The sequence below is a fragment of the Mustelus asterias genome, chromosome 26 (assembly GCF_964213995.1).
Source record: "Mustelus asterias chromosome 26, sMusAst1.hap1.1, whole genome shotgun sequence".
Classification (NCBI taxonomy): domain Eukaryota; kingdom Metazoa; phylum Chordata; class Chondrichthyes; order Carcharhiniformes; family Triakidae; genus Mustelus; species Mustelus asterias.
The window spans coordinates 15213844-15238928 of record NC_135826.1 but is presented as its reverse complement, the minus strand read 5'-3'; the positions used below and the strand labels follow the sequence as shown (position 1 = coordinate 15238928).

At 39.7% G+C, this 25085-nt stretch overlaps 1 protein-coding gene across 1 annotated transcript; it reads left to right on the top strand.

Annotated features, from left to right (window-relative positions):
- The first annotated feature begins 1795 nt into the window (after window positions 1–1795).
- LOC144479474 (ELAV-like protein 1) lies at window positions 1796–23554 on the top strand. Its single transcript, XM_078198173.1, has 6 exons — window positions 1796–1980; window positions 7724–7950; window positions 15930–16033; window positions 17008–17161; window positions 17972–18197; window positions 20694–23554. The coding sequence occupies exons 2-6, from the start codon at window positions 7740–7742 to the stop codon at window positions 21019–21021; spliced, it is 1023 nt and encodes a 340-aa protein (XP_078054299.1). The 5' UTR covers window positions 1796–1980; window positions 7724–7739; the 3' UTR covers window positions 21022–23554.
- The last annotated feature ends 1531 nt before the right edge of the window (window positions 23555–25085 follow it).

The window sequence follows — 25085 nt, the reverse complement described above, 5'->3', positions numbered from 1 at the left end:
ACAAATGTTTAAGCCTGGGAGCACTATCTGGAGTCTATTAGCAACTATAGTTTTATATCATCAATACGGGGTTATGAGTCTGCCATGACCTGTTCCTTGCAAAGCAAAGGCAATACAAAGAGCAGGAACTTCCTGCATTCATTGTTTGCACTTATTTGCATCACCATAGTATTGGTGCCCAGAGAAATTAAATAGACTCCAGATGGGATGAGTGAGTGAGGGAGATGAATTCAAGCCGAATAAGTAACCTAGATTCTCGAAGGGCTGGAAGATCAAATAAAAGTTTTGACCTGCTCCCATATTGGAGTGTTGGCAATGGCCTTCCTGGCAACCAGACACAGAGATCATAGAATCCCTTCAGTGCATTCTTCTCATCAAGCCTGCACCGACAATAATCCCACCCGGACCCTATCCCCATAACCCCACATATTTACCCTGCTAATCCCCCTGACACCAAGGGCAATTAGCATGGCCAATCAACCTAACCCACACATCTTTGGAGTGTGGGAGGAAACCAGAGCATCCGGAGGATACCCACACAGACACAGGGGAGAACATGCAAACTCCATGCAGATAGTCACCCAAGGCTGAAATCCTGTTGCTGTGGGGCAGCAGTGGTAACCACCGGCCACCCAATGTAGATGTGACTACACTGGTGTTTGTCCCTACCTCGTTTGTGCAAATTAGGCGTCCTCCCTCTAATCCCAAATGCCCTGGCAGGGTCTGCATGGTAGAGCACAGATAGACAAGAGGGTGCTTATAGCCATTTTCACTACCATTAGAAATTGTTTCTCCACTTTTTCCCCCCATTCTAAATTGTGCCTGTCTTTCTGGTGGCAATATCTCGCTGTAATACACCCTCCTGCCAGTGTTGGTGCTGCTTATGGCGTGTCATGTTAACATAGACAAATAATATATAAATATATAGGAAGTCATAATTAAAAATTAAAGCAAGTTCGATGGAAGGGTTTAATATATGGATTAAACAAGATTATATAAACAAAAGTTACCCTTAGAGAACACAAAAGCCTAATACAAGTAGTCCATAGGCAAAACACTGCGGATGCTGGAAATCTGAAATAAAATCAGAACATGCTGGAGATACTCAGCAGGTCCGACACTAGTTCTCTTAAATAGCCTCCGGAAAGAGGGAAAAACCGATATTTGCCCAAACTAAAAATGCAATTCGGTTAATTTTTGACTGTCAATTCTGAAATAATATCCAGAGAGAAATCAACAGCCTCAGTCCCACTGGCCACAGAAGGCTGGTGAGTACCACTCCGAAACACAACAGTAACTCCAAACAGACACATTATTGTCCACCGACAGCAGTAACAACCGCAGTCTAAGAGGATGGGCTCGACGTGCCAGGGCCAGAAATAACATTTTAAAACTTAATATTTGATTTTAAAAAAAATAAGGTTTCCTGCAAAATATGGGAGAAACTTGAGGTGATGTTGGTGATATTGCCATCCGGTTCTCAGCGCACAGCCAGGTTAACAGTTACCTCAACCATCGACTGCCAACTTCAAAAGAGCCGCAAAAAAAAAGCCGGGTCCAAATAAATTTGATTGACAAACGATGCTGCTCTTCAGGACTCGCCCTATCCGCCCCCTCAGACACAGGAGCGGGCGCCGCGAGCAGGTTCGCCGAACTGGACAGCGCTTTGGACCAATAGGAACGGTCAGTCACGGCGGAACCTGAGATTGACGTTTGTGCCAACCAATAGTGTGAGAGGGAGGGCGGGTGATGCGGGTGATGGACAGTCGCTTTGTCGAATAGGGTGAGAAGGGGCGGGGTTTCGGTGGCTGGCGGCGCGCGAGGTTGACTTTGTTTGATTTTAACGGATTTTTTTTTCCGCCTCTCCGCTCGGCTCGAGCTCCCCCCTCCCCTCCCTCCTCGTCCCTCAGCTCGAGTCCCGGAGAGACAGCAGCGCCGCTCGGTACTCTCACCCTGTACCGGGTACGGGGCTCAGACAGAGTGAGTGAGATTTGTCAAGAGAGAGAAAAAAAATAAATAAATATTCGGCATGAACCGGGAAACGGGCCCAGGCCATGCGGCACTCGGGGCCTGCGCTCAAGGCAAGCTAGGCCTCAGACTTGGAGTAATTAGTCAGCCGCCCGGACAGAGAGGCTTGCCGGTTGGAAAGGCCAAATATGTGGTGGCGGGGCGTTTAAGCTGCGCTTTGAGCAGGGAAAGGGACGGGATGGGGTTTTGGAGTGGGAGGGAATGGGGATACGGTTCGGCAGATCCTAAATCGAGATCGGGGCTGTACGCCGGTGGAGCAGGCCCGTCTAAATTAATGTGACCGTGGTAAGATAGAAACAGTAGGGGGATGGCGTGGAGGGTCTCCGGCTGACGGGATGTGCGTGGCCCGCCGGCTCCAGCATCAATGAAGAAAAAGGTGGCGAAACCGGGCCGCTGCATCCGGTAGAACAATGCACCTTGCACCCGAGACATCAGCTTTTGTACCTCATGCTCCCTTCATTTAGTTGCACAAATCCCTTTAAACATCTATTATAAACGAAAATAAGCCTTCCGTCTGGATTTTGGTAAACAATAATCGTAACAAACTCCAATTATTTGTAATAGCTCATTAAAAATATTAATTAAATATTCCCCCTTCATTCTCACACGTCCATGAAAAAATTTAAATTTCTAAACTATGTGATTTCTCCCTCTACCCTACAAATATCTTGCCTCCCAGCAGCTGGTTAATTCCTAAACTTCCATCTCGGGTAAAGAAGTACAACTGATTGCAGATGTTGTGCATGCTTGATTGAATATATAGGCACATATTGTTTATCAGTTGACGGTGGATAAAGCATGCTTCGTCTTCTTGTTCAGTCTGTTTTTAAGGTTTTCACCTTTATCTCAGCTATCCAGTTCATACATCCAAATGATTAAATTGTGCTGTCATCTAAATTTACATTTCAATCACACTTTTTTCCCATCCAGCACATGTGCGCAAAATGTAAATTTGCATTTTGTCATTTTAAAACTATTTTGAAATTATGACATTTCTACATGTTTAATGCTATACTAATTTCCCTACTGTCTAGCTCTGATTACATGATCCGGAATGCTTTGTCGCCATTGAATTTTGGTAACTGAATGCATCCGAGAGTTACATTTGGTATTTGTGCCTTAACATATTCTTACCAACCTTTGCAAGAGCTTCCCATACAGATCAATTACTGGGAAGTACAATGTGCTCAACATGGCAGTCATTTTAAATACAGCAAGATCCCATAAAGCGGGATGGAATGAATGGCAAACTTAAAGGCATTGATAGTGGTGGTTGAGTGTAGAATGTTAGCCAAACCACTTGAGTGACCCATTGAATTGCTTAAATTTTTGTGCATGTAGCCTTAACTATGCAGCAGTCCTTTGATACTGTGTTGAAGTGTCAGCCTAAATTGTGTGCTTTTGTTAAGATGTACTGTATTTTGATGTTTAAATATTCTGGGGGCTCAGTTGTCTGCAAATTTGCTGCAATTTTGATTTTTCTACTTCAGATAAATTGAGTGCACCAGCAAGAAAAGATTTTTTCCTCTCCTTTTGTGTTGAAGTATAGAGACAGTTGAAATCTTTGAGATGGTGAATAGGAAACCAATTAAATGAAGCTTGGTCCCTATGCTAATTTTAGAAGGTAGAATCACCTTTGTCAAGTAGGAAAGTTCCTTGAGCATTTTGAACTGTTTAAATGAGCGTTCTAAATGTTCATAATGTTAGATTATTGAATATGTGGTAACTAGCGCATGCTGCACTCAACAATGCACTTCACTGACCATGCTTCTCTTTAAAATGCTGAGGTGCAGGAATCTTTCCCTTTGTGATTTGACAGGTAAAGTTATACCTGACTGAGAGTACTGGGTTTTGCTTTTGTGGTGTGAAGTTGGCAATGGTAACAGATTAGTGCCTTTAAAAATGGTTCTGTGTTTAGTGGCTCTGTTCATCTTCTTGCTGCCCTGTTAAATTTTAAAACATCTTTGAATACTGAAATAAAAACAAAATACCAGAACTATTTGGATCAGTCAGCGTCAGTAGTCAGGAAAACAAATTAATGATTAAGATTTATAACTCTTCTCTGTTGCCTGGCACTTAGATTCAATTGCAAGTAAATGCCTGGCCTGTTATACACGTCACAAAAATCGATGACGAAAGTCCATTTAAATTCATCCTTCCATTGAAATCTTGAGCATCTAAATGCTGCTGGAATAACACCAGAGCTTTCGTATTAAACTTGTTTATCAGTTTATAGCTGGTCCTGCAATCCTTCAGTCACAGTTTAATTTTACTTAGTGCTTGGGATTAACCTTTCTTTTTTTTTATACTTTTCCAATTCAATCAAATCAAGTCCAATTTAGAGTCTCAACAAGTTGAGACATTTCAGATCCAGGCTGACAAGACCGGGCATGCGACCCTTTACCCTGTCCTGGGCCTGATCTACATGAGCCAAGCTGATTGGAGGAGGTGCAGGTCTTCCTTCTCCAAGGCTTGATCTCATCTGCAACCCAGCCAAAAGGCCGAGATGCCGCTTTTAAAAATTGCTTCATATGAATATGAAGCTTAAGTGCAACCCAGTGGCCACAACCAAGCGCAGCATCAGCAGACTACACTTGATCTTAGCCAAAAGGCCGAGAAGCGATTAACCTTTCTATTATACTTCTTAAAATATTCCCTTCATGTGCCTCGATTTATGACTGAAGAGTCAAGAATTCCAACTAGCAAAAAGGATGCATGTTTAAGTGGACCATTCTGTAGAACATTTTTCTACTTTCGGGCATACCCTTGGATGCTTTCAGATTACAGAGTCCTAATGCTGAAGTTAATGTTAGTATTGCCCATGTTCAAGTTGCTGTTTATATTTGTATTTTTAAGGGTTTGGAGAGTGCAGTTAATTTGCATTTATATAGTTCCTTTGTAGCGAGCAAGATAAGATACAAATAGATAAAGGGAACATACAATGGTGTGAGAGTTGGGAGGAATAGGTCAGGCTAACTGACGGATAGGGGAGTATGTGAAAGAAGGAATAAGGGTGGTAGCAGTTATAGATATAGGATTAAGGACAACAGTGTAACAGGTTGCCAGCGTTGATCAGAGAAGGCAGCAGTGGTGAGTGAGTGGGAACAGGAGGCTTGCAGATGAGATTTAAACAAACTGAATTTTTTGGAGGGTGTTGGCTGAGAGCTGGCAAAGAAGGGATTAGGAGATTTTTTTTCACTCATGTTATTTCTAGGAATTTAAAGATGCACAGATTTTAATAGGTCTGGATTTATAAATTATCCTGTTAATATTCCTCTTCTGAGACTAGTCAGTTATATTTAATTGCAATGTGATTATTTTAAGTTTGGTTTGAAATCTTCCTAAAAAGGATATTTATTGACATGCCTCAAAACAAAAATATTAAAAAGCTTGTTCATCACTTTAGAAATGAATAGGTTTTAAATTTTAAAGTAGTGTGCTGTACTTCATTGTCTGGTTTGATGCTGGAGCAATTTTTTTGCAGCTGTTTTAAGTATCAGGCTGGCACAGAACAGAAAAGACAGTACAAAAGCTATTAAAGATAAAACAGTGCAAAGGAAAAGGTGTTGAATGTTCAAGTAAATGGGAAGGGCATTTAGATTACTTGATGGTGGAGTTGGCTCGTAATCTTGGATCACTTGTATCCCAGCTTTTGACCTTTCACTGGGTGACCCTTCCATTTGGAATGGCAAAAAATGAAAGCTTGAGGATGAAAAGGCTATAAAAATTACATGCTACCTGCAGTCACCTGATTTTGTTGAGGCTTTGAGTAGATTAAGCATAGAAAAGTGAGGAAATTTTTCATGGGTTGAAGATAAATTGTAGGGGGAAGGCAGCAGTGATGAAGAGAGTTAACCAAGATTATATTTGGGTCTAGTTTATCCCTCCTGGTATTTTTTACTTCCTTTGTCATTTGGTTGTGGTCCAAATCTTTCTCTCTGACATCTACTTATTGTTGGCTGTGCAGAATGTTTAAATGTAGAGAATACACAAGAACTCTAGGATTTAGGTACTGTGAGTAGACTGACCTGGAAATTCATTTTTCACTCCTCGTAGTACAATATAAATTGTATCCCATAGTACTCAGGCTTTGTGAATACAGCATTTCAGGTGAGTAAGGAAGCGTAGTGTTGGGGGTAATATATTAACATGGGTAGAAGATTGGTTAACTGACAGGAAGCAGAGAATGGGCATGAGTGGAGCATTTTCAAGTTGGCATTCAGTGAATAGTGAAGTGTCACAAGTATCAGCACTAAGGCCTCAGCTATTTACCACTTGCACTAATGATGTAAATGAAGAGACCATGAAAGGTGGTAAGCTTTGGGGAGGACCAAATGACGCAAATAGATATAGATGGGTTAGGTGAGTGGGCAACAAGGTGGCAGATGGAGTGTAATGAAGGAAAATGTGAAGTTGTTCACTTTGGTGTTAACAGTAGAAAAGCAGAATATTTTTTAAAAGGTGTGAAACTTTTGATATTTAAAGACTTGATTGTGCTCGTACAAGGAATGCAGAAAGTTAATGTGCACATACAGTAAGCAATTAACAAGGCAATTGGCATGTTGACCATTATTATAAGCGAATTGGCGATCAGGAATATAGAAGTATTGCTAAAATTGTACAAGGTTTTAGTGAGACCACATCTGGAGTACTGTGTGCAGGTTTGGTCTCCACATTTAAGAAAATATATACTTGCATTGGAGGTGGTACAGCAAAGGTTCGCTAAATTGGCCTCTGGGATGAGGGGGTTGTCCTCTAATGAGTGGTTGAGCAAATCGGGCCTATATTCTCTGGAGTTTAGAAGAATAAAAGCGATCTCATTGAAAAGTACAAATTTCTGAAGGGGCTTGATACGGAATAGCAGAGCAGGCTCAATGGGCCATAAGGTTTACCCCTGCTCCTCCTACTTATGTTCTTATGCAATTTATATTGAGTGAAATGTTGGTACTTCTGGCGAAAATATAAACAAGTTATTTTCCTTGATGTGCTTTTCTGAACCTTTTTTTAATCTCCAAGCAATATGTCAGGTAGACGTTTTTAATGTAATAATGCCATAAGTTTTAAACTACTAAACCATTCTGAAAACGAAGGAACTGAATTACTTAACTGTGACATAGCTCTTACCAAGGATAATCTTTTGTATCACTTCCAGCAGTAGAATTAGAAATATGATAAATCACTTGATCTGGCACTTTTGACCAATTTTTCTTGCGTTCTGTATTAAACTGGTGTACAGAAGAAAAAATACATAATTTGTTTTATGTAGAGAATGTGGTTGGGATGAATAATCTTAAACCAAATGATATCACTTCTATGATGTACTTAATTGATACTATCCAATACCAGTAATGATGAACATTTCTTCTTCACTGTAATGTTCTCTAGTTAAACTGAGTTCTCCAGTCACTTACTTAGGTTCAGGCAGTTTCAAATTCATAAATGTAGCACTGATTTGTTTTTCACAGTTGAAATGTGAATAGTAATATGGTTGCATTCTTCTTCCCAGTCCAACTGACAGAAAAAGAAAGTTCAGACACCAAAATAAAATTCATGACATACTTGATTCAGGCAGTACTTGATGCACACCATTGCATTGTTTGCAGCTCCTGTTCACTGGTATTGTTGATTCTCGGGATCTTGGCTTATAAGTTGCCTCTTTCTCAGACAATGTTATATATACTTATTTTTTTCACAGGTAAGCTCTTTTTGAAATGTCAAACGACCAATCTTGCTACAGTAACGGTTACCAAGCAGAGCTTGATCTCATGGCTGAGGAATGCAAAGATCATGGGGATGACAATATAAGAACCAACTTAATTGTCAACTACTTGCCTCAGAACATGACGCAGGATGAGCTGCGAAGCCTTTTTGGTAGTATAGGCGAGGTAGAGTCCGCCAAGCTCATTCGTGACAAGGTCGCAGGTAAGAACCTTTAAGGCAAAGCTGCAACCATTGCTGCTTTTTTGTTCTGAATAATATGTTTTGTACACAAATCTTTGGGAAGGTAATCCCTCCATACTGGGAATCATCTTGGTGAACCTCCAATGAAATAATATCTTAAATAAGAGGACCAAAACTGATCACAGTATTCCAGATGTGGTCTCGCCAGTACCTTGTCCTGTTGTATCAGGACTTCCTTACTTTAATACTCCAAATTCCTTGAAATAATGGCCAAAATTCCATTAGCCTTCCTGATTACCTGCTGCACGTGTGGCAGCTTTCTGCAGTTTTTCTCCATTTAAATGATAATGTTCCTTTGTCCTTCATTCCAAAAAGAACATTATTATACACCATTTGCCAACGTTTTGCCCACTTAACCTATCAATATCTCTTTGTAAACTGTTTGTATCCCTTTCGCAACCTGCCTTTCCATCTATTTTTATGTTGTCTGAAAATTTGGCTACAGTACATTTGCTTCCTCTTCCAAGTCATTAATATATATTGTGGTCCCAGCACTGATCCCTGTGAAACCCCACTGGTTACAGATCGCATACCTGAAAAAAAACCTTATCCCCACTTGCTATTCTCTGCCCAGTAGCCAATTCTGTATCTCTGCCAATATATATTCTCAAGTTTAGCTCAGTTGGCTGGACAGCTGGTTAATGATGCAAAGCAAAGCCAATGGCGTGGGTTCAATTCCTGTACTGGATGAGGTTATTCATGAAGGTTATTCACTGCCTTCTAAAACTTGCCCCTCACCTGAGATGTGCTGATCTTCAGGTTATATCACCACCATTTGAGTGGTCAGCTGTGACTATGGTGACTTTATCTTGCTACCTCTAACACCATGGACTCTTATGCTACAACAACATTTTGTGAGATACCTTGTCGAACGCCTTCTGGAAGTCCATATACAACACATCTACTTGTTCCCCTCGATCCGCTCTGGTTGAGACTTCCTCAAATAACTAATAAATTTCCCTTCCATGAAGCCTTGCTGACTCTGCTTGACTAGATAATGATTTTCCAAATGTGCTCCTATTGCTTCCTTAACAACTGATTCCAACACTTTTCCAACAATAGATAGGCCAATCAGCCTATAGTTACCCACTTTTTGCCTTGCTTTTTTGAATAAGGGTGTCACATTGGCAGTTTGCCAATCCTCCGGTACTTCTCCAGAATCCAAGGAGTTTTGGAAAATTATAACCACTGCATCCACTGTCTCTGAAGCTGCTGCTTTTGGAATCCTCGGATGCCAACCATCAGGGCCAAGGAACTTAACTACCTTTAGCCCCATTAGTTTGTCTAATACTGCTTCTCTAGTGATTGTACTTAATTTCTCCCCTGTATTATTTAGTATTAATGGGATGTTCAAAGTATCTTCCACCCTAAAGACTGATGCAAAATATCTGTTTAACTCATTTGTCATTTCCTTGTTTCCCCATAACAATCTCCCCAGATTCATTTTCTAAGGGCCTGTGTTCATTTTGACCTTTTTATATGTTTAAAGAAGCTCTTATTGTCAGTTTTTATATTCCTCACTAGTTACCCTCGTTTATTTTCTCCCTTTATTATTAAATTTTTAGTCCTCCTTTGCTGGATTCTGAATTTATCCCAGTCTTCAGGACTCTCACTGACTTTTGTCTCCTTGTATGCTTTTCCTTTCAACTCCATCCAGTTTGTACTGCTCCCAACTCCCCCAGAACTGGTTCCAATGTCCCAGGAATCTGAAACTTCTCTTTCCAGCTACGTATTCATCTAATATATCCTGGTATTTCTACTCTGACTAGCACGTGGCACTGGTAGAATCCTGAGATCGCTACCTTTTGAGGTCTTACTTTACAACTTCCTAACTCCCTATATTTGGCTTTTAGGATCTCATCTTTATTTTTTTACCTGTGTCATTGGCACCAATGTGCAGCACCACCACAGGCTGTTCACCCTTCTCCTCCAGAATGTCCTGTAGCTACTTAGAATCATAGAATCCCACAGTGCAGAAGGAGGCCATTCGACCCATCGAGTCTGCACCCACAACAATCCCACCCAGGCCCTATCCCCATAACCCCACACATTAACTCCGCTAATCCCTCTAACCTACACATCCGGGGACACTAAAGGTCAATTTAGCATGGCCAATCCACCTAATCTGCACATCTTTGGACTGTGGGAGGAAACCAGAGCACCCGGAGGAGAATGGGGAGAACGTACAAACTCCACACACAGTGACCCAAGCCGGGAATTGAACCCAGGTCCCTGGAGCTGTGAGGCAGCAGTGCTAGCCACTGTGCTACCGTGCCCGCCCGGAAACTCTTAACACATCGTTGACCCTAGCACCTGGGAGGCAACATACCATCCTGGAGTCTTGTTTGTGGCCACAGAAATGCCTTTCTATTCCCCTTACAATTGAATCCCCTAGAACTATTGCATTCCCAAATTTTCTCTTCCTCCTGTGCAGCAGAGCCAACCATGGTGCAACAAATTGGGCTGTTAGTGCTTTCCCCTGAGGGGTTAGTCCCCTCAACAACATCCAAAGCTATATCTGTTCTGCAAGGGAATTGCACAGGGTGTTCCTGCACTGCCTGCCTAGTCCTCATACTCTGCCTGGTGGTCACCCATTCACTTTCTGCCTGTGGAGGCTTAACCTGCGGTCTGACCACTTCTCTGTACATGCTATCAACAATACTCTCAGCTTCAAATGCTCACAGTGTCCCCAGCTGCCATTCCAGCTCTGAAACTTGGGCATCCAGGAGCTGTAGCCGGAGACGCTTCCTGCACACATGCTAGCCCTGGGCACTGTAAGGGTTCCTGACTTGCCACATGGAACACAAGCACACCACAGCTTTGAACTCTCCTGCCATGACTTACCCTTTTAAATTAAAATCAATTACTCTAGGGCCCTTCTTTCCTGATCCTCGTTACTGCAGAATATACAAACTTTAAACTACAAAAAGACCTTACAAACGATAAGCAATAAAAGTAATAAATACTTAACCTGACCTTATCCACTACTTAGAAATCAACTTTCTCCCTTGTGCCTCTACTGCTGCAGCAAGGCAAGACCAGTGTCTGAAGATTTAAGGCAGATTGGAAAGCAAAGGAAAGAAATGCAAAGAGCATCTCTTGCCCTCTGCACCAAATTCCCACTTATTAATTGAATTCAGATTCCATCAGCCGCCCTGATGGAATTGAGCCTATGCTCCCAGAGTATTAGTATTACCAATACACAACCATCTCCCCACGAATGCCAATTGAAGAGAGTAGGAGAAACAACCTTGTTGTTTTCAACTCTCCTAATTTCCTGCTCCATTCAAAGTGAGGTACCAGGTGCTGTTCAGGTTAGTATTTGCGTGCTGTTGATTGAAGAACCATTGTCACATCGTTGTTGTAAATATAGATTAATGCAAGTTCATGCCATGATCCAGTTTAGATTTAAACAGATTTTCCAGCATTGTAAACATGTTTCTCCTCTCAACCTTTTTCCATAGCGTTATTTTGTATCAGACAATACCTGTAATGGATGCTGCCTTCCTTGATATTTTGCTAAAATTAGACAGATATTTTAGCATTGGCTACTAAGGATTCAAAGAATGGCAGGACCATTCCAACTAATAACTTTGGAAGACAGAATGCCCAACTTTCAAAAGAATGGGTAATGGAATGGTATTAGATACTTAAACTGACAGCAAAGCAAGCACATTAAGCTACTCTGTTCTGATGGCATCATGCACAGATTAAAGATCATGTTGCTATTCTGCCTTCTGGATGATGGACACAATTTGGGAGGTGCAACTCTTTGGTGCTAAATCTGTTTCATTGCTGTTTGTGGGGTTTGATTTAAAAGGGTGCATAAGCATGAAAGATAAAATAATCACTGGTGCTATAAAACTGAAAGTATCTTTCGGGTTTAGTGTGTTAATCATTGAAGGCAGTTAGCTATTTTTATGATAGATGTTGAATTTAGTACCTCGTTTCTGTCACAGCTATGCTATTTTCATTCATTTTCATGCAGTACACTTATGATTCATTGAGAGCAGTTTTAATTCTTCATTTGACATGCATATTGTTTGTTATTGACCTGGTCTGGGAAGATTTCATGGCATTAGAGAAGTGAAAGATATTTTACATTGCTGCAATTTATTTTTCCCTTCATTCCCACATGCTGAAACTACAAGTGAGATCATTCTCACTTTGCTTCCTTTTCCCCTCTCTTGTCTTTCTCTGTTCTCCCCCTACCTCTGCTGATTCCCAAAAGATCTGAATGCTGACTAGTCTCAAGATGAATTCATTGTACTTGGGAAACTAACACTGCTTGGGAATGTGCACAGTAGGAAGAGTAATCTATGGGAAGAGAAAAGGGGTCAGAATTTTGAGATGTAATAAGCAACTTTCTAGCTGTTCAATGCAATCCAAATTGTAACTCCAGTGAAGGAATTTTTTCTCGCACTCCTAGATCCATTTGGATCCTTCACCTTTGCTGGTAAGAAGGAACCAAAGGCTTCTCTCTGTGGTGCCTTGGAGGTTTATCGTATTGATCTCATCTTCCTTTTCAGTGGATGCAGCAATTTCTTCCCAGCGTGATTCACAAGGCAGAAAAATGCAGGCATTTACCATCAAAGGTGAATTGACCTCCCCTCACCTCTGACACGTTACTCTTCAATACTTATCAAACCAATTTGTGCTTGCACATCTTAAAACATTTTACAGTTAAACCATTTATCTGGTTTGTTCAGTCAGTAAATAAAGTCAGTGGATGGGGAGGAGGGAATTGGCCACTCTCCTGGATTGCATGAGTATAGTGAAGAGGATTTGAAATCAGAATGGAATGCCAAGCTGCTTTTCTTTCCTTGTCCTGAGGTTGCAGAGCCCATTGGAATATTTATTTTGCTCTCCCCTTCACCCGTTCCCCATCCGTATGTCCCTCACAAAGATTGACACTCTTGTGTGAATCTAAGAGTATTTGATGTGTGTCATTCCATGCTGCTCATTTAACAATTAAGTCATTGATAGTAGCTGTCTTGTGTCGTCACGCTTTTTCAATTGCAAGAAATTCAAAAGATATCAAAGTGAGTGTTTCTACTAATTTTGCTATGTCTCCCTACCGAAACAAAAACAGCCTTTGAATATCTTTAAGCTTATAATCCATATACATGGTTAGTTTAATTTTTAGTTTTACCTAAATGGAACAGTGGATTTGTGTGCAAGTTTGGAGAAATATTAATACTGAAAGATATGAATTTAATCTGTTCCAAACTGATTTGTAGGCATGGAGCATTTAAGCAACAATGGTCAAAAATCTTTGCTTAAAAAAGCACAAGATAGTCCACGACCATTCCTCACCACTGAACCTAGACAGACAATTGGTGGACTGTTTAACTTTTAGGAGGGGGAAGAACGAGGGTCATAGTGAAATGTGTTCCTTATCAGGCCTGATGTTTTATATTGGATTGACAAGGATTGAGGGGCAGTGTTACAGGGAAAGGTTCACAGGAAAATAATTAGTGTAAACTTAGATGGACCTGCCCAAAGCTGGCTTGGAGTTAGGTTTGGCAGTGGGAAGGCGTTGTGCTCAGTGCCAGAGCAAACAGTGCACTAATTCATTGAGCTTTTCAGGACATCAAGGTAGATTATCAGCCCTTTGATAAAATCCGCCAGAAATGACGATAATTATACTGAGCACTTGTATTCATATAGAACCTTGTGTTAAAATTTGTGATGCTTGGAGATGACAGATTTACTTGGTGCTTAGCCTTTTACTGCGATGGAGAAAGAATTAAATATAACAAAGTTGAGTGATTTTTGACTAAGTTCAGAACACCTCACCTGTTACACTTATTCTTTTGTAGTTTCCTCAATTTCTCTGTGTTCTATGATCAAAGGTAGTGCTGATCGATTAAATTTCTAAGCTGAAATGAAAGTTTTAGAAAGTGTTGAATGCTTAATTCCAACAATGTATAAAGTGCGCGCTAATTTTTTGTATTTTACAGACAGTTGTCTTTTGTTTGCATTTACTCCCAAAACAAGCTGAATAAATAATTCTTTCTGTCACCTTTAATTCTCCCTTTTCAGTAGTCACTGTTGCTTTGTTGTGACTCTGACTGCCTTCCAGAAATGATGAGACTCCATCCTTTTCCTTTTCACATCATGTGTACTTTTTGGCCAAGAGGGATGCTAATGCAGTATTTATCCAGCATTCCTCCAATGTTTCTGAGAGTTGGACATAAGGAAGTGTAAAATGGGACCTCTAATAGCCAAGTGAAAAGGCACTCAAAATTGTTCAGTGAAAGCTAATGGAAAAGAAGTTCAGTAATAATGCTTAGCTACTCTATGTCCAATTAAAAAAAAACTTAAAATACTGCAGATGCTGCAAATCTGAAATCACAACCAAAAGTGCTGAAATACTCAGCAAGTCATGCCTGTACTTGTCAATGCATTGCACTTATTTAGATAGCACATTTTGTCTGAAATGAAAGTTTCATTCAAGCTGCTTCTTGTAAGGGTTCCACTTTTGCAGTCATGGTGTAAAGATCATTACATAAATTATTGTAAATTTCAGGAAAATATTTTTATCCCACTGCCAACTCCTTTCTAATGAATGTGCAATGGGTAGACTCTATCGTTGCTTTTGTCCTCAGCTGGGTTTATTCTGCAGGTTTTGTTTCAGTGTGAGGTTGGGTGACTACTAATCAGTTATTCAACCATAATGATTAATTCAACCATGATTAATTTGGTGCCACTTATAGTGCTGCAGTGTTAAACATATATTGCTGGTTTTGACCACAGTGCAATTTATATGCTGTACATGTTTGTGAGATAAACATTTGCATAGGGGATCTTGAGAAGCAGGTGGTGCATTGCCTTTCAACTACTGATCTGTGGCCATACTGGCTTTTTATAAAAGTTCTGGCATGACATGAAAGACCTTTCTGTTAATATAACTTTGGTACATGACTTAGCTCTTGGGTTAAATTAAACCAGGAATGGACTTTTAGCTGGGATCTTGTGTGCAGAGTACACTGGCAATGTAGCACAAAGTGGGATTAGGTGGTTTTAGAAAATCCACCACGCAATACTTTAGGCCGGATTCTCCCCCCAAAAATTCTAAATGTCAAATTAGCATGAAAACTGGGGTGTAAATTACGCTTTTTTTTCAGTGGGAGTTCAGAGAAGAATCTCCCACACTCTGTGCATTGCAGAGTGCAGTAGCGTGAATCGCGATTAAAAATCAGGGGGCAGGGCCTATTCCTGCTGGAGAGGCCGGCAGCACCGTGCTGAGTGGGCCACTGCGCATGCGCTGATCTGTCAGTGCTGAGATCGGTGCATGCACAGTGGCCCCTATCTGCCGGCCTCCCGATTGCTGGCCAGCTCAACCGCTGGCCAGCCCCGCGACCTCCGCAACACTGGCCCTCCCACCCCCTTTCCCCCAAAGGATTGTTGGCCTCCCTACCTCTGCTCATGATCCCAAAGTGCAGAGTGGAAACGGGACCCACTACCCCCACCACACTGCCCCTGCCTGGTGGGCAGTGCCAAGGTGCCCCTGGGCATTGACACTTTGCCCCTTGGGCAGTCCCAGGTCCGCTAATAGCATGTAAATAGCATCTAAATTCAAATTAACATAATGCAGCTCCGCACCTATTTCCGGCGCGGAGCTGACGGCGCCAGATATCTAGCACTGGGAGATGCGCTCGGGGCCAGGCGCACAGCACGGATCACACTAATCTGGCCCTGCTAAAATCTCCCATCCCGCTATGCTAAAAAAAATCAGTGCAGCGGGATGGGGGAATCACTCCCTTAATTTCTGACTTGTTTGTATGAAGAATTGCTTCTGCTCAATGTAGCCCATAAAACTTTGGGTGCCTATGCAGATTACAGTTTAATTGGAGATAGCGTGTGATAAAATGAGAGCTTTTCCTTCCTGGAAATTTAGCTGGGTTGTTGCTAACCAAACACTTACTTTTAAATAGGACACAGCCTCGGATATGGTTTTGTAAATTATGTGGCCGCCAAAGATGCCGAGAGAGCTATTAACACACTTAATGGTCTGAGGCTGCAGTCAAAAACTATTAAGGTAAGAGTCCTGCTACCATAACCTTGTGCATGTTTCACAATATGTACACATTTGATCTGTTCTCATTACCCGCCTCAAAGTTATTGATTTGTGCTGGACATGGGTGTTTTGTCTTCTTTCTTAGCCCAGAGGTGAAGCCAGTTATGGCAAACTGCTGTTGCTCTCACTTAGATCAATAACTTGGTGAAACATAACCTGCTTGGCTTAATTCCATGCTGGGCAATGTTCATCAACTGCAACTGTTATAGTGCTTAACTATTGGGTTATAGGTTGAGTTGAACAAAATTTCACCATGATAAAGTTCAAATCTTACGGTGATATAGTAATTTATAAATTACATTTTTTAGTGGGCTTTGAAGCTTCAGCAACCATCCTGCAGTTGAGGTTTTGATTGGCGATGAGGTCCTTCCTTAAAAAGCTAGATGTTATCATCAGTTTTAATTTTGTGCACCTCCTTAGAACATGTGCCTGCAGACTCAGCACATGTAAGCCCTGAGATCAAATGTACATACTTTTAAGGAGACAAGTGACTGAACACAGTGTACTATCAAATCAAATTAAATGTCACAGAAGTGAACCATAGACACTGCTTCAAAAATAAATGCTCCGGTAAATGTTTTAAAATAACAATTAAATCTACGAGCATATCTGCAAAGTGTCTAGTCGGCAGTTTGTTATTAGAATCAAGTAAGGTATTGGCATCGCTGATGTATAGGAAAATTTGAAGCTAATGTACTTCTATGTTTCTTCTTGCCATGCTCTTAAATAATCTACTCAAAATACTTCTAGTGTTAATACTAAGAGTGCATACCTTTTGTAAATTAATGTTTAAGATCTCAAAATGTGCTATTTGGGTAAAGTCGAAGATCAGAATGAAATCTGTTCTTCACGATTCAAATAGACATGGCACTTTACATATCCAATGCGATATTTATTAAACTGCTAATCCCAGAAATGAATATGTTAATTGAAAGGTTTCATACGCCCGGCCGAGCTCGGACAGCATTAAGGATGCAAATCTGTATGTGAGTGGGCTGCCAAAGACAATGACTCAAAAGGATTTAGAGCAGCTTTTTGGACGTTATGGCCGCATCATCACATCTCGTGTTCTCGTTGACCAAGTCACAGGTGGGTAACCTTTATGTTTTTTATCAATAATGAAAGGAATATATTTAAGTATGCATAAAGTTGATCTTTGTAACTTCGGAATATTGTCTCTGAACTTTGCCAGACTGCATTAAAGTGGAGCTAAATAGCCCACTATAGTGCCCACCTTTATTAACTTCCTTAATCATGTGCATGAAAACATATCTGGGAACTTGGCTTTTTTTCTCTGTATTATCCTCCCCTTATTTCTGTTGTCCAGAAGTGGTTTGGCTAACACCTCAGGTTCTCTTGAGTACAGGTCAGGTTTTCTTTTGCTTAATACCATTTTAATTGTTAAGCATTCAAACATTATTTAATAGTGCCAGCAGCCCAGCCAGCTACAAATGCTCAGGATTACATTCTTCAAATTTTTTTGACAACGTTTCTGAAGATAGCTTTGACTTGATGGAATATGGTTTCCCAATTAATTCGACCAAAATTCACTAAAATGGTTAAATTCTCTATTGCATTCCTGTATGAAATCATACTTAGGACTGTTTATATGTTACATTTAAATTGTTGAAGTGCAATATTATATCCATGAACTTTGACCTCATAGAGCAAGGATTGACGATCTTTAGTACCTAATGGAGCTTTCTCCTGTAATTATGATTGCAACCAGTCTTGATACCACATTTTTAATTTTTTTAAGTATTAAAATAATTTACCTTAATATATATCAACAGGTTGCATTTTCTAAACCAATTGTAACTAGATTGCCAGTACACTAGATTACATCAGTTGTTCTTCCCTTGGTAGCAAACTGTTTTAGGAAATCTTATCTGTTTTCAGGTATGTCCAGGGGAGTGGCTTTTATTCGGTTTGACAGGAAATCTGAAGCAGATGAAGCTATTAATAATCTGAATGGGCACAAACCACCTGGTGCTGTTGAACCAATTACGGTAAAGCTTGCAGCCAATCCTAATCAGAAAACAAATGCATCACTGCTGGCACAGCTGTACCATTCACCAGCAAGGCGCTTTCCAGGACCATTGCACCATCAGGCACAGAGATTCAGGTGTGTTCTGTCACTCTCACTGGTGCTAATTCTGAATTGCTTTTTTTTATCGATGAGGAGGAAACAAGAAGTAACGTGAAAGACTACTGCTACGGATTTCAACCCAGCTTTTACTTCAAGATTACTTCATGCAATGATTCATTCAGTACCAAAAAATGACTTCATCCCTCCTGAACTCTGAGGTTGCAGCATTGTTTTGACAGTGTTTTCCTGTTAGAATTTATTGTGAATTCTTTCAGATATAGTACCGAACTTTGCAACTGGGATAGCTGATGTGTTTGACCATTTATTAATGAGCACCAATTTGGACCCTGATTAACTTCAATAATTTATTGAATTTCTGTTCATATAATAGATAGATTTGTCACTCATTGTCCCTTTTGAAAATGAATGCTGGAAAGATGATGGGCATGATCAGAAAGGCTTGTCTATTGAGTGTCACTTATTACTGTCAATATCTTATGAGAGAACAGGTATTCAAATATTTGTAGTAATTGGCCAGATCCATTCTTCAGAACTATCAAATGATATACAAATGATTAAATCCATTCTGTCCATTTTGATTTAGGTGGAATCATCATTCAACACCATGGCAACCCCAGTATATATTGTGCTCTTTGGTGTTTTGAACCCACACCATGTCTGTATCTTCCACTGCATTTTTTCCCACTATTTTTCTCATTTTCCCTGTTTGCTTTCCTTGTCTCTGCTACAATGGGAAAGAGGTGAGGTGACATCAATGCTATTAAGCCTGGGTCCTGGGAAAAATGCTGAACACTACGTTGTATCTTTGTGGAAATGTGACAGACTGAAAGTACCTTAATTGTGACAGTGTGGAATTATTAGAAGACAATCCTTGGGCTCTGTTACTTTCTAACAGTTATTTTGGGTAACGCTAAGTAGATTGGCCAAGCCCCACCAGCAACTCTCCCTCTCACTTTTAGCCACATCTGATCTAAGGGCAAGTGAGTGCAAAGGACTTGCTTGGGGGGATAAAGCAACTGACATAAACAGTTAATCTTCCGGTGAGGAATTTTTAAAAATCAAGCAGACACAGCAGGAATGCAACAAGCTAACATGTCTATCACCTCGGCAACGTTCCATACCCTTTAAATGAGACGTGCCTCAAAATTTTACAGTACTGTACTCTGACTGGATGGAACTAATTTCCTTGTGACAAACCCCATCTGTTAAACGACAGGCTTTGAACTACAATGGTGAGAGTGATCCTTGCTAAACAGGTTCAGGTCCCCTTTGCAGCCATCTCCACTGCTGGGGCCACAGTATACTAGTGGAGAGACACAAACAATGCTGCTCATTACCAAGGAGTGTCCCCTCTACAGAGTAAGTAGCGGACTAATCGCCATTAACTCAGCAAATGAAGAGGCAATCATTTGGTTTCGGGGATTTTCATTCGCTGAATAAAACTGAATGGGAGAAGATAACTGGTGAGCGATGTGCTTCTGCCTATTGTGAATGCTGGCACCATTATTTGATAGTTCAGGTTTCCACTGATGCAGAAACAAAAATGAGGTTTGGACTGCGTCAGCATATAATTTAGATGCGCTATATATTCCAAAGTTGAAGTAATTTTTGATTTGCAGCTGACATTTGAAAATACTTTCTTATTTGTCTTGTCAAAAATGTCTAGCATCAGCTATTTATGTGTGCTACAAATATGGCAAATAATCTAGGGTTTGTTCCGATGCTACCTTTGCAAAAAAGTCTAAGAAAATTGCAGGATTTAGTATTAGGCACTTTATCAATAATAAGTAGCTTCAGTTTTTGACTGGAACAAAGTATCAGTTTAGATGCATTTATGTTTGATGATTCTGTAGTTCAGGTTGCAGGAGAATAAAGCCAATAAGCCAACTCTGGGTGGAATTTTCCGTGCTCCTGTGACGTGTTTCACAGAGGAGGCCTGCCAATGGTTGGCGGTGGGATCTTCTGATCCTGCCTCTCAACAGGGTTTCCTATTTTATGCACTCCGCTAATAGTGGGATGGGAAGATCCCGCCAGCAAAAACGACCAGAAAATTCTGGCCTTTGTGTTTGCATTGATAAAGCTGCTCCTTTGTCCCGGTGGATGTAAAAAGCTGCGTTGGTAAGGAAACTATACTTGTTTGTGTGTGGAATGAATCTGGCAGAAGGAAACTTGATAACCCTTTGACTGTACTTGTGTAAAAATGCACAATGAGTTGTGTCGGGCAACAGTGTAGGGGTTTGGAATCCCATAAAATGCTTTATACCAGTTTTAAGTGAAAGATGTTTACTCTGGATCCCGCATTTGTCTGGATGAATCAGGTCCGCTAAGTTTAAATCAATGGCTTAACAGCAATAGTCTTCCCAAGCCCATGTATTGAACTTTTTATTGTCCTTTTATTTATTTTTTTGGAGGGGAAGGGTATGAGAATTTTTACTAATTTTCATTTGTTTTCGTCACCTTTTGAAGTTTTTGCCACCAACTTAAAGTTAATTTTCTTTGTTTGTTTGTTAGGTTTTCGCCGATGAGTGTTGACAATATGAGTAGTTTGTCAGGTGTGAACGTTGGTGGTCACAATCCATCTGGCTGGTGCATCTTCATCTACAACCTGGGCCAAGACGCAGATGAGGGGATCCTGTGGCAGATGTTTGGCCCATTCGGAGCCGTGACCAATGTCAAAGTTATACGTGATTTCAACACCAACAAATGCAAAGGGTTTGGCTTTGTAACCATGACAAACTATGAAGAGGCTGCCATGGCCATTGCTAGCCTGAATGGCTATCGCCTCGGAGACAAAATTCTCCAGGTCTCCTTCAAAACCAGCAAGTCACACAAGGTGTAATTTAAAGCTTGTGCTCATTTGTAAGCATTCGATTAGAAATACACTGCTGAACGGTGAATAAGTCCACTAGTGTAAAGCAACTCTTACTGTTGTGACAGAAGTGTTTTGTCTACCATTCTAGAAGAATAAGTGAAAAGGATTTTTTATATTAGTACTCTGGGATGCAACTAACATGAAATGTTCAAAAGTTTGATACATTTCCTTCCATGTTCCCCTCCTTTCTTCCTACCCACCCAAAAAAGGAGGGTAAAATACTGAACTGTATAGTAGTTCCTTGAATTTGAAATAATATCGTTTTAAATTACAACATTCATTCCATTTTAATATAATCAGTTGTGTGACTAGCAGCTCTTGGTTAATTCCTGCTTGCATTTGAGAAAGCAATTTCATAAATGCACTACATGTTAGCATAGGCTTTACGCATTAGTAAACCTTTTTGAATTAAAATGTTGATTTGTGCCTGTAAAATTAATATGTTTAGTAATAAGTTCATCCAGACTTCTGAGCCATGGCTGTAATTTACAGTTTTCTGTAGATAAGTGTAAATGGCACCTTCTGTGTCCTCCTTGTCTCATGAAATATGGAGGTAAGTGCAAAACAATTCAGTTTTAATTCCTGACATAAGTACAACCGTGAGTCAATTAATGAAATTTACAGTGTCCGGTACAAAAATGGAGCAGGTGACTCGCAATTTTGCCAAATTTCTGGGTGAAAGGAACATTTTGGTTGGGAAGTCTCATGTAATACAGGATTAATTCTGCTTGTAATATTATCATAGAAGTTCAAACATTTGAACATTTGTAGGTTTGTTGCACCCCATCTAGTGAACTCCATTTCTTTTTTTAAAAAAGTTTTTGTTTTTTGCATAATTGACATGCTAAATTGGGATAATGCGTCAGAATAGAAAGTACTTAATGTTTTTTTTCATGCAGGTTAGCTGTCAACACAAAGCTTTGTTAAAATAGACTTAAAGAAGACTAATCTAAAAGTTTTTACAAACTGCCTTTGAACTTAGTTAATGTTCTGTTATATAATTTCTTTTCATTTTGTTTCCTTTGTTTTGTTTGACTATTGATTTTACTTTTGCATTTATGATCATTAAATTTGTTTTGTTTTGCTCCAATTTTGTTTTGTTTTTGTTATTTTTCTCTTTTAAAGTTCATTTGCTGTTTAGCGCTTCAAAATTTTGTTTTAAAATTAAGAGTAGGGATTGAGGGGCCAGTGTGCAGACAGGCACCTGATCTTTAGGTACCCTGCCAAAGAGTTTTACAACCTTATGCTGAAATGGGCTTCACAGAGCATCTATTTTTATAAACAAACTTTTTACAGGAGTGCTAGCAGGGGATTTTGAGTGGAAAGTTTTGTATGCTAACTGGTGAGCTTTTAAATAAATTAACCAGACTTGAACCTTCAGTGGACAGTTAGCTGTAGCCGGCTTTTAAATCTTTGTCAAAATTAAATGCAGACATAAATCCACTGGTCCTGTTTGAATTAAGGCAGGTTGCAAGGAGGGAAGTGAAGTTGTATTGCTTATGTTTTGTGCATGATTATGAATAGTGGTTGGGGAAATTAAATTCTTGGGCCCATGGTAAATGCGCACTCAAACTTAGCCTCAAATGTATGGTAAAGGGAGCTGACACCAAATGTTCCATTTCTTTTGGGCCACTTTTTCTTTTTGGCCAAGTGCGCTATAATTTGTGAATGTTTTTGGAGTATCTGAAAATATGAATAGTTAAGCAAAGTGGACTTGCAGATGACCTTTCCTCATTCCTCAGCTCTTTAGTCCTTCAAAGAAGCTGGAAGAAAATGTACTTAATTTTTTGTATACAATACATTTTGAACTTTGCAAAATTGTAGAGAAATTGCAATTTCAGGAAGCTAAAAGCCGTAAGACCTGATATAAGGTTCTCATTTCTCACTTGAAGGCGCTTTTTCACCTAACGTTGCCTGGCACATTGTAGTTTCCAGTGCTAGATGCAGTTCAGTCTTACTCAGAGAACAGATTGATTATGGTAATATTTCAGAATTTACTTCAATGCTATTTCCTGAATATCAGTTACATTCTGGTGGAAAATAGAAATTTTCCACACAAGAAATAATATTTGAGATGTAATTTGTATCTGAAATAATTAGGAATAGTCTGCAGAGGAGAATAACAAAGCAGTTGGATTATCTATGTGATTGTGTGTGTAGATTTTCATCACAATCTGACTTTTTAAATTTGGTTCAGAGCTAATTATTTGCTATTATAAATTGATTTATTATTCAACTAATTAAATGTGTTCAGTTACTCAACCATTTTCAGAACATGTATGTAAGGAAACCCTATTGTGAAAATAGAATCTGGCTGACAGCTTGTGCATTTGTTTGAGAGTTTACATTTTCTGGTAAAATCAAGTTTAGTATGTTTGAAGAATGATTTTTGCTAGGACTTTGTAATACTCAACAGCATACTTCTTTGCCACAAATATGATATGTGACAAAAGTTGCTTTTGGTATTTTGTGTGATTGAAATGATAAAACTTTTGATACCTGATTTTTTTTTTAGTTGATTTCTAGGCCAGTTTGTCTGTAATGACAAACCAATAATTCTACTTGCTAACTAGTGAATGGTCAACTATTAATTTATTTTGTGACCAGAGGACTGGTGATGTATTTTTCCAACTGAAGGGTAACGTGCAATTACTGGTTGGACACCTGTCACAACCATTGCTCCTTTGTTCTCCCGTTCAGCACGCTTTAGCTTGACAGTTAAACCAAGTGGATTTAACTTGCACCTATCTTCATCCATAATTCATACTTGCTCTCTGCTTATTTACAGCACAGCATCTAGTTAATATGAATTGGATTCTGTCTAATACTGCATTAGCCTACACAGTGTGATGTGTATGAAAACAATTCTGCTGCACTTTTTCAAAAACACAAACTGAGATGGAGTTCTCACTACAGATATCACACTGACCTGCAACTAGTCATCCTCTGGCCTACTCTGCTTTATGCCCACAATTTGATTTTTTGGGTGGAGATTTAGGAAAGCATTGATGCCTTGTCTCAATAGGATAAATTATAAATTATTTTTCGAGGTGAAGAACTAGGGTTGCATCTCCTGGTAGTGATTCACAACAGATCAATTGTCTTTTATAAAAAGGTGCGAGTCGTAATGATTTTGTCTGCATTGATTCCTGGATTGCAGGGGATATCTGTGTGTCAGCACTTCTAATTTATTACTGTCCTAATTCGTTACTCCAACTTAGCCCCCCCCCCCCTCCCCCAAACACATGCACACACAATTGTTTTTTTAAATCCTGTAATTGGTGTAAGTGTAGCTATAAAAGGTTTCTCACCAGCTTAAAATCTTTTTAATTTAATTAAGGAATCAACAAGGTGGCTGCAATTAATACCATATTCTTCATCCTCCCCCATCTCCCAGTTGTACATCTTTTTAAATTAAGATTTCAAGATGTGCTTTTCTCCTACTTAATGCTGCCAAAAAAATTCCCTACCTGTATTTCTTTGCCTTCTCTTCTTCTTACCTTCCAACCTGTGCTCCTGCCCACCACCAAAGAAATAAACATACTTTCAGCGTGAATATAATGTAATTTTCAATTCCAAAACCTGCAACATGAGAGTTTATGGTTTCTTGGTCTTAGTGACATTATCAGAAGAACATGGGTGATATCTGAAATAACTTGGACAGTTTTTAAAAACGCATCTAAATAATTTATCTTCCTATTCATTGGTTCTCACCAAACTGTTTTTGTGTTATTGGATTCCTAAGATAGAACTGTAAAATACATTTTGAAGAGGCCCAATTAATAGTCAATATTCCTTTTCTTTGCATATGTACACTATTGCAAATGACTGCTAAGCCCCACTATAAAGAAAACTTATGTTTCCCAAAAAGTTATAATTGGACATCAGTAATTTATGTTCAAACACCTGGACTGGATATTTGAAATGTTAATCAATTGAACTCTACCAGTAAAGTTGGCTCGTGACAATTGTATGTTACCACTTGCAGGTTAGCAAGTTCGGATAATGCTGACCAGAATCTCTGAAAATAT

Bases quoted from the DNA above. Each gene is read 5' to 3' on its own strand.
- LOC144479474 (XM_078198173.1), top strand. From the start codon at position 7,740: ATGTCAAACGACCAATCTTGCTACAGTAACGGTTACCAAGCAGAGCTT. The intron at 7,951-15,929 runs GTAAGAACCTTT...ACTTTTAAATAG, and splicing joins CATTCGTGACAAGGTCGCAG to GACACAGCCTCGGATATGGT. The intron at 18,198-20,693 runs GTGTGTTCTGTC...TTTGTTTGTTAG, and splicing joins CATCAGGCACAGAGATTCAG to GTTTTCGCCGATGAGTGTTG.